Source organism: Taurulus bubalis (genome assembly GCF_910589615.1).
Source record: "Taurulus bubalis genome assembly, chromosome: 9".
NCBI lineage: Eukaryota > Metazoa > Chordata > Actinopteri > Perciformes > Cottidae > Taurulus > Taurulus bubalis.
In genome coordinates, this window is record NC_136597.1 from 4,851,130 (window position 1) to 4,861,608 (window position 10,479).

General features: G+C 44.2%; 1 protein-coding gene across 1 annotated transcript in view; it reads right to left on the reverse strand.

The window, feature by feature from the left end:
• The window catches only part of kiaa1549la (KIAA1549-like a), a gene marked incomplete at both ends in the record, with an annotated part of 54,811 nt that overhangs the window by 43,460 nt on the left and 872 nt on the right, over window positions 1-10,479 (reverse strand). The window contains 5 exons of the mRNA XM_079224077.1: window positions 162-330; window positions 1,098-1,231; window positions 3,406-3,628; window positions 7,194-7,309; window positions 7,732-8,574. Of these exons, the coding sequence (XP_079080203.1) occupies window positions 162-330; window positions 1,098-1,231; window positions 3,406-3,628; window positions 7,194-7,309; window positions 7,732-8,574 (1,485 nt within the window). The remainder of the gene's footprint in view (window positions 1-161; window positions 331-1,097; window positions 1,232-3,405; window positions 3,629-7,193; window positions 7,310-7,731; window positions 8,575-10,479) is intronic.

Sequence of the window (10,479 nt, forward strand, 5' to 3'; positions counted from 1 at the left end):
CGGTGATGCACATTACTGCTATTTTACCGATCAACATTTTTTGCAGAAACATACAAAGAAATTTAGAAATGCGGCAACAAAGCTAAGGGAGAAGAAGACCATAAGCTATCAACCATGGGATAAAAAAAAGGTGCCTCAAGGTGCATTGCGGTTTCACTTACGCTCGGCGATGACCATGGGAGGGTAGAACAGGAAGTAGCCCACCAGCTCCGCGGTCAGCTGGTTGAGGAGGCCGCTGGAGATCGTCCCGTTGAGAATGGCATCCTGGTTCTTCACCACGTACACCAGCGAGACGGACGGGGAGCCCGGCTCCTGGGACACGCTCTGGATCTGAGGATAAACACGTCTTTCTTGGAATTATCTCTACATTTTTTATTTACGACAAGCACATAAATCGGGGCGGGGGGGGCATTTATAATTGAAACATTCATACAGAAAAATCTAATGTATCATACCAAACATCTACGATGCCCCATAAAGAATGCATAACGGAACTCGAGACACAGTATGACACTTTCAATGAACAATGGTTTCTTCTTTCTCTTTCGTCGCTCTGAAAACAACGTGACTGAGTAAAATAAAGCAGACGTCGATGCGATGTACGAGGACCTCCCATCGCATTCCTCCGTGAGTGTTAATATTTCAGAGGATGAATTATGAATGGAGCCTATATCGGCCTCCGCTTGCCGAGACCCACTTCATGATTATGATGGTGCGTGCATGTACATCCTGCAGTCATGAGAGCACCTTGCCGATCAGAGAGAATAGGGACCGAAAATGAGAAAGAAGCTGGGAACAAAATGAGGGAAAGTAGCTGAAAAGGGTTTCGACATTAAGCGGCACAGTAGAAGAATTACTTTTGATTGCGTCTCTGGAAATAAACCTGCATTACGCCGTTCCCTCCTTTCACTGCATATTGCTACCAAAGCTTTCTGACTAGTGTGACCTTCCATGGAATGATTTTTTTGTTGTTGCGGAAAGTCGAATTTTGACCTACAGCTTTGTGTTATTCACATTTGCCTGATAGGCCACAGGCGCACACATGACACACATGACACACATGACACACATGGCGGTCCGTGAACCCGGCGGCGTACCTCCACGGTGAGCCGGTAGTAGGTCTCCAGCACTTTGTCCTGAGCCTCGTCGAAGGCGTTTTCCAGCCGCTGCTCCAACATCTGGACGAAGCTGCAGGAGTAGACGTTATCGGTCGGGCCGACGAACCTCAACACTGCGGGGGAGGAATTATGTTTAATTGATATTGAAATGGCATTTGATTTCACTCTGTGAATAATTACAGCACAAAAACAAGCAGGGAAGGAAAGGAAAACAAATTACTCCCTAAAAATCAGTAATGTAATTGATGCAGTTTTAAAATGTCAAATCTATAAATATTAGAGGCTCTAATTTAATAAACAGTTGGTGATTGTTATTTATACCTCAACAATATAAATTGTATTTGTTTCATACTCCCCATATGAAAGTAAATGTGAGCAATCTAGAGTGTATAAAGGTGCTTCGCGTCTTTTCTTTGACAAAATCGATATGAGGTTTCAGTACATATTACATATAATTATTAGTATTATTTAACGTTTAAATGGTTTACCATGAATGCATCCGTAGCAATGAAACAATCTGTTTTTTTCTCTCGACAGACGTTTCCTGCGTGACCGACAAACCTGAACGAGGATTATCGTCACTATCTCGAATGAGAGCAGCCAAGAACAGGAGGTGTAAACAATGGAGAGCCCATCAGCAGATCATGGAGGATGTTATTAATGTTGTCTCAGTCCTCTTACTGCAGCCGCCCTCCATTCTCTCCCTGCACTCTGGTCTTTTTCAGCTTTTTTTTCTTTCTTTTAAACAAACTCCAAGAGGAAGAGGTAGAACAATATTCTGACCTACATTCAAACGCCGTGGTGCTTATGAGCGCGGGCCTCGTCTCTGAAGGAAGGCAAAGAGACTCTGCACCCTTCCCTCGTCTCGTAGTCTTCGACACATTGGAGGCACAAGCAGCGCTGACCCAGTTGATAATCTTATGCAAATTGTGCTGTGGATGGTGAATTGGCATATGCTGTGTATTTATGGTTTATGAGCTGAACAAGCCAGAAATGGATTTTTATCCTCGCCTAGAGGGCCCACTTGATACACAGCTGCACACGAGCAGGGGGGTCGTCTTTACGGCGGTATGCGTCACACTGAAAGCCATGAAATATTCAACTTGGCCATTTATCTGAAAACGACACAACGCAGATATTTATTGTTTCCCCTCGGTGGTTAAAGCTTCTGTGTTTATGACTATGATTTTAGTTTTGTTACATCATTATTTTTTGTCAACAGTGATGTACGATCACCTTATAAACTTAATATGGCAACGATGTGGGCAAACAGCTGCCAACATTAAGGTTGCAGGCCATGGAGCCGAAACATCGAGCTAAAAAAACACTGAAGCGCTGCATCTTGCTGTGACTATCATCACTGAGCGCCCCCCTTTATATATTCATGTCACGGCCATACTTTGGATATTGTAGCAATGAATATACACTTTATAGATATTTTTGTGCAATACTGTCACTTTATTTTGTGCCTTATTTTTATTTATTTTTTACCTTAAGTTTTTTACAATTCTGTGTGTTAGAGAACCCAGCAAAATAATATTTTCATTGTACAGAATAACTACCTGTTATCTGTGCATATGACAATAACAATATCTTGAATCTTGGATCTATTGCATGTACTGTATTGTCATTTAAATGTGTTATATAAAGATGATTATAAATGCAACTTGAAATGAAAATAAATTACTGTATGTGACTTTATATTCATTCAGTAACACCATTGCAAAGTCTACCAAATTCTGTGTAGTGAGCTGAATCGACACCAACATGACTTAAAAATAATAATAATACAATTCCTAGTTTAGAAATGGGTTTCTAATCCGCGCATGTATCTTTAAAATAGCAATGTGTTAATTGCACCGATTTCCCTCCCCATGTTCCCACAAGACCCGACTTAGACGTGTGTGCGCACACGCGCCAAAGTGTGTGTGTGTGTGTATGTGTGTGTGTGTTTTAAGAGGCTTAAGAGGCTGACTAAATGAATGGACCAATTTGCCTTTGCTCTGCAATCATGGGAGTTTGTATGGGATTTAGGGTATCAGAGAAAAGTAAAGGAGAGCAGACATGTAATCAGAATTTTCTAATTTTGTCTCTGCTCTACTCTTCCCCTGTGTCTCCCTCCCTGTACTCTCATTGCGTTTTCTATCTCCCTGCTCTCCTTCTGCTCATATTCTCTCCCTCCTCCTCCTCTCCCTCCTCCTCCTCCTCCTCCTCCTCCACCTCTTCCTCCCTGCACTTCTGTTCGATTCTTAGGGTCGATCTATCTAAACTCGTCAGGTTCCATCACCTGTTTTCAGCTGCAGGTGGATGCTCGGAGAGGGCACCCAGTTCGCCACGGGAACCAGGACCGCCTTGACCGACGGGGTGTGCTGCCGGATGTCCGACAGCAGCTTGTCGAAACCGTAGACGTGCAGCGCCTCGACCACCCGGGAGGAAACGTAGACGGTCTTGCCGCTGGTCACGTAGTAAGCCAACGTCACGTTGTGGGGGCTGCAGTCGTCGTGTTCCACCTGTGATGGGGAGAAAGGGGGGAGGGTCCATTTAAGTTTTTAGTTGTTTTTTTTACTTCGCTTCCCTTTGTATTCCAAAAGAGATTGTGTTCATGCATCCTAAACACATGCGGATGCCAGTACGTCTCGAGTATTCGTGTTCTTATTTTAAAGAAGACCCAGACGAAACCGTATCGGAAGAGAAATCAGTGCTACCAGGTGAAACGAGACGGAGTGAAGCCTTTAAAATGCATGTCGTACTCGCTATGGGTTCACTAAGGGTATTTATAATCCCCCTCTTTTTCTTCTTTTTTTATCTGCTTCAAGGGCATAGTTTAGCTTGAGCCTCCAACAGTGATAAATCTGACTGTGTCCTGGAAGAACACATACAGACAGCAATCGGCGGTGAGTCAAGGCTCTTATTTCCGGAAGCATTCGCCGCCCACCTGCCTCTACCCTCCACCTCCGTCCACGCTGGAGCCGCTGCAGCTGTTCTTACTATATGGCTCTTTCCTCATCCCTCTCCTCTCCTCTCCTCTCACATCGCTGTGTTTATTTCCGTCTTCGTTAACAACTATAACTCATCTCATGCAGCACCCATGACTGGTCACTGAGCGTTTAATAACACTGCGTATAAACATATATATTTTTATTAACCTGCCTGGGAGTTATTTGTCCATTTGTATGAACAGAGAATGATCCTGTAATAAAAAAATGATAATAAACTAAGCCTATATACATGGATATTGTGTAATTTGTTATTCATAAATCATTCATAAATGGTGAATGTATAGATTTTGAAGAATAGACTCTCATCCGGTAACATTTCCATCTAATGCAAAATGTTCTACAGCAAATGAAAACAGCATGTATCATTAAAAAACACAACGTCCAATCACATGCTCCTGAAGTCATCCACATTCTAGAAGCACTCTAGAAGAATTAAACTGCATAAACGGCGCCTCCTTAACAACTAGAATACGACAACAATACAGCGTGTCTATTAGCGCATGCATGCGGTTCACTGAAGTATCGGGTTAAGTTGCTTTATCCAGATGAATAAGGAAACCTGCTTCCTGTAATAGACTCTGCTTATAAATATACAGTTCACAAACCTATAAGGAACTATTGAATCACACCTATCCAATAAATCAGAGACCGCCTGACGAAGGATTTCAAACACCAAGTTACCAGCCTGCACAGAACGAATGTGTGCACAACGACTGGGGAACATAAATCAGGCATAACTTATGCTGTGTGTTAATATATCCGTGGCGCTGTCCTTGGTGCTGAAGTAGCAGATGGATAAACTTCAACTTTTCCTCTGATTCCTGCTCCTTCTGCCAGTTTCGCCTTGGGTCTTTTATATTCTGGGGGCGACCCCGCACCCTGCAGAAGGCGCAAGGTTTTTATTTCACCTTTGTTTTGCATACTTGAATTCATTAAAGCTGACCAGATCTGCCCTTAGCCCCCCTGCTGTCACTTCGTGCTCCCAGCCAACATTTTGCAAGCTGTAAAACTGGCCAATTTTCACACGCAATTATGGTTAACCACATTGTTCAATGATGCAACACATTAAATACCGCTGCATGCTAATTTCATGCTGTTTGACGATCCCCACCGCTGCTGAAGGCCAATATTTGCCCATCAACAATGCCTCAAAACACTGCCTGCATTTCATGGCTTTTATTTGTCTCTCAACAGACTGATCCAGATATTAAATATCTGATGGAGGGGATGAGAACTAAGGATAGTTTGTGTGTGTGTGTGTGTGTGTGTGTGTGTGTGTGTGTGTGTGTGTGTGTGTGTGTGTGTGTGTGTGTGTGTGTGTGTGTGTGTGTGTCGCAGGGGGTAGATGAAAGTGGACGGGAGCTTAGAGACACTGAGTCACTCCCAGTGTAGGCTCACAAACAAATGGATAAAAATAGATAAAGCAACCAGATGATGAAGACGGAAGAACAGACAGAGAGACAGAGAGAGAGAGAGAGAGAGAGAGAGAGAGAGAGAGAGAGAGAGAGGCATGTGGACAAACAGACAGGCGAGACAGACAGGTTGGCAGAAAATCAATCGACTTAAACCGAGGGAGCGATTAGATCTGATCTGATCGGGGAGTTAGGGGAGTGATCGTTTAAAAAGATGAAGAAGAAATAGATGTGGTTTGAAAAAGACAAATCAAAGACAAAAAATAAATAAATATCCGCAACAGAATACGAAGATCACCTGCGGGAAAGAATCAGTGATTCTGGATTCATTTTCCAAGATCTTGTTTGTTTGTGTGTGTGTGTGTGTGTGTGTGTGTGTGTGTGTGTGTGTGTGTGTGTGTGTGTGTCTGTGTGTGTGTGAAAGAAACCTCTCTGAGCAAAACACTGTTCAACAGGTTATTTATATTCAAACTGCAAGCGGCGTCTGCATTAGTCGCCTCTCCCCGTTCATTTTCCAGCGCCACTCAGACGAGTCTTTGCCAGTGTGAACGAGCAGAAGGAGAAAAATGACCTCAAAAAAATATACCGTGATATATTGTGAAGTGATGACACACTCAAGAAACAGGATGTCTGCACAGGCGGAGGGCCAACACTGTGGCAAAACTCAAATGTAAAGATGATTTGATGAGAGCATTTTGCATAATGAAGCAGAGAGACTCTTGAGGTCATCTCCATCACATCAAGAACATACAGACCTATTGGAGTCGGTGGTGAGTACATTGAATGCAAAGGTAAAATGTGTGTATTATCATCACTAGACATACTAGAGGGCATATGAGCCCTTGTTTAGTAGCCAATGGCCTGTGTTTACCAGTCACAGCTATGCGCTTACTAGCTGCTGACCTGCATTCACTGACTTGTGGTTAGTTTTTTTTGGTGGGGGGCATTACTGAGCAGAAATTTCATAATAACCTTTTTAGCATCTGGTTTTTCAAGTAGTACCCCGATGTAGGCAGTTTTCTTGACCATATTGCAAATGGTTTAGCCTTGGAGCAATGGAGAGAAAATGTTGCTAATATTTTAGTCTCCTGCTGCAGCAGAAGGCTAAAATATTAGATTATATTTAGCCTTGTGCTAACCGTAGCTGTGAGCTAGCAGCAGCCAGTAGCAGAAAGCTAAGCTATTGCAAAAATTTTGTCTCCACCCCTGAAACAGAACAGAACTAAATTGAGCCAAAATAAAAGTCAGAAGGACACTTGAACTACAATATGTTGAATGACTTTTGGCCCAATGGTGACAAAAATAAAGTGCCTATCCTGACTTTAATAGACTGTGACCTTCATTCACCAGTCCGTGAATTGTGTTTATTACCCACTGACACTGATCTGTGTTAGGTGGCTTTGTTTACAACCCATTGAACTGTGATTACTGGCCCCTGTGAGCTCAAGTCAGTGTCCTATGTTTACCATCCATTGATCTGAATGTACTACCCACTAACCTGTGCTTACTAAACACTGACCTATGTTTATTAGCCAATGATGTGTAGTTACTGGCTTTAAAGAAGCATGATTAGTCAAATTATTCTGATAAAACTGCTTCTTATTATTGACTAATTTACAAGATTGTTGTATAAGGCACTTAACTGCTCAGTAGGAGACACTGACCTGTGCGTTGGCTGTGGGGTCATTCAGGGCTCTCTGCAGGGCGTGGCTCAGTCCTTTAGAGAGGTTCTGCTTCAGGATCAGATCCAGACAGTTCCTTCGCAGCTCAATGGACAGAACTGTGAAAGAAAGCATCATCAAAATTGAAGGTCATTGGCTCTGTTCATATTTGCCTTGTTGACATTCTGTGAAAATAATAATATTTCCATAAAACAGGAGCTTGGACTTTGGCCTCAGGTTAAATGTCTCCTTGATCACTTTACAGCTGCTGCAGTAAACAGTAAAGGCTTTAGTACTTTAGTATCACAGCATCTCTGTTCAATGTAATCAAAGGCTACAGTCTCCAGCTTCCTATCAATAGAAGTGTTTATGCTTGAGCAATATCTGCCCATGCGTAAGTTCTAATTAATTTCTGTGCATGTAATTACATCTTGGACATAAATAGCAACATTGTGGCCTCGTCTCTGAAATGGAATTTCTCCTCTATTCATCATTAAGCATTTTAAAAGATTTTTCCAAGGATGATGTTTTAGTCTCGTACCTGTTCTGACCCAGAACTTCTCGGTCACGTTGCACGGTAGAGGACTTTCCCCTGCGCTGGTACTGGAGGGAGGTTCAGTGGTGGGCGGCGGCGTGGTGGTTTCGATCGGGATGAAGACTGTGGTGGCGGGTGCCTTTGTTGTCGTGGTGGTAGTGGTGGTGGTAGTGGTGGTGGCAGCAGTAGTAGTAGTTGCAGGTGTAGTGGTTGTAGTAGTGGTGGGAAGCGTAGTGGTGGTGGTGGGTGGGGGGGTGGTCGGGGCGACCGTAGTAGTGGTGGTGGTGGTAGTGGCAGGTGTGGTGGTCGTGGTGGTCGTGGTGGTTGTCGGCTGAGTTGTAGCCGCCGTGGTCAGTTTGAGGCTTGTTGTTGGCCGGGCGGTAGTAGCAGCGGTGGTTGTGTTTGGTGATGCTGTTACAGCCCTCCCAGTGGTTTCCGCCTGTGTCGTCATCTCAGCGGCGGTCGCAGCAAGAGTGGTCGTTGAGGGCGTCGTCGTGGTCACTGTCGTCAGCTGAAGGCTCTCGTTGGTCACAGTGTTCCGGCTCATGGTTGGAGAAACTGTACTGGGTCCCGATGGTGTTTGTGCTCTCGCCGTGGTGGATAACGGTGAAGTTGAGGTGGTGGTGCTGATGGTGGTGGGTGATAGGGATGTGCTTACGGTGGTAGTTGATGTGGTCGTGTGCTGTGAGGTCTTTCTGGTGTGCACGGGCATGGTGGTGTTCCACTGGTGGGTGGAGAAAGGGCTGGTGACGTTGGCAGGGAGTGTGATGTCGTGGTCGCCCGCTGTGGACAGGTGCGACTCGGGGACAGTGGGGAGATCCCAGGCTGGCAGGCTGCTCACCGACTCCTCTGCAGGGCGGAAACAATAGGACAATCAATGGTAGTAAAGGATATTCTTCAGTGTACTTATCTGACAATGAATCCCTTAAGAAGAGCAAAACCAACAACGAAGCGACCCTCGACATGAAGCATCTGACGCAGCTTATTCCACTGAGTTGCATGCAGAGCAGCATTGTTGTCCAACACTATCAAACACACAGCAATGAGTCACACTGTTGCACTGGATGACTTCATTCCCATGAACACACACACACGCTTGTTTTGAGTCCATCCCACATACACCGTCCCGCCGCCATAAATAAAACCAAACACGCGGCTGAAAATAGTCCCCAACAAATGCAGCATTTCCTCCCGTTTGAGTAACGTTTGTTACAAACTACAGCGCCCAGCTGTTTTAGGAAATCAGTCAGCCGGTTTTAGGAAACAAAATGAAGAACTAATGGGCTCCGAAATGGGTGATGTTGGTCTTGGTCTCCTTATTGCAATGGGTCCTTATCCTTATTGAAAATATTAAAAAGAAACATATCACCAACCTTGTCCTTCAACATATAGAACATGATACTATGTGATAGTGACCACAGAGATGGGTCTAATGAGGCTGGTATAGAAGCAATATGTTGTATTGCGTGAACTTAATAAATCCCTATACCCTGCTCCCATCTACACCTGGCATAGACTCGGACATTTGGATTCTTTTTTTTAAGGTGCTGATGCATTCAAGATGCATGCGTAGATCCATTAAACATTCATTCATCCTCAATTGTAAGTACATGAGAGGAAGGGTGCAGCAGTTAAAAAATGCCCGTAGGAAATGGAAATCCAATTCTAAATGTGTAAACGCGAGGAGCATTTTAATGTGAGGGGTTCATTTAATCCATCTAAATCGCTTCTAACGCGGCAAGATCAGATGCACGTCGATGAGAGGCGTGACTGAGCGAACAAGAGGGAGTCCATCGATCCTTTGAGACAGAGAGATCCACCTCCCCCCTCTCTCCCTCCCATCGCCACACCAGGACACATGGTACTGCGACCGTGACGCTGACTCCATGCGACGCCAGCGTTTGTTCGCTCTCGCGTCGGAACGCCAAAAGGACACGTGGAGGAATTACCTTGTTGCTGATGTCAGCGCTATTGTGGTGATGACGCGGCAGGAGGTGGGGGAGAGAGATGGAGGTAGTGGGATGGGACGGGATGAGGGGGAGGGCAAAGATGAAGGTGACAACGTGATGAAAGGTGATCAAGATGATGATGATGATGATGATGATGATGATGATGAGGACGATGGTTGTTTAGGTGGCTATGATGATGGCAAAGGCTGAAAATAACATTGTGATGACAACGGTTAATGACGATGACGATTGAGGTCCACAACAGCTGACTGCTCGCTAAGCCACACCCCCATTCGCAGCGCTGTCAAGCTTTTATTTCTCCCTGGAATATATTCAGTGTTCAAAGATGTTGATAGTTTTTTTATCAACATTGGTTGTTGTTTTTTACACAAAAGCAGGGTTTTAATTTTTTTAAACTTTTTAAAACTTTTTTCACCTGTAGATGCCAGACTTGGCAACTGTTTTCCAATGAAACTAGCTTGCAGCGCTAGCTTTAAAGAGTCGCTTACGACGGTCCTGCTACAGCCACAGACATCGTAATAGAAAAAAAAATTGTCAGAGCATTTCACCCTTGATTTCTGTCATGATTTTTTTATGAAGCTTATCAACCCTGCCTTTAAAGCGTTAAAAGGGTCTTAAATATGCACGCGATGGCTAATTATCCATGATATTGTGCTAAAAGACTAAAGGCTAGAGCTACACGTCCGAGGTAAAAACATTGCTCGTTGCTCCTGTGTGCTCCTAATGATTAGGAAAGAATGCATTGCATACACTTGTGCTTTCGTCTTTTTGGGTTGAGAGAGGC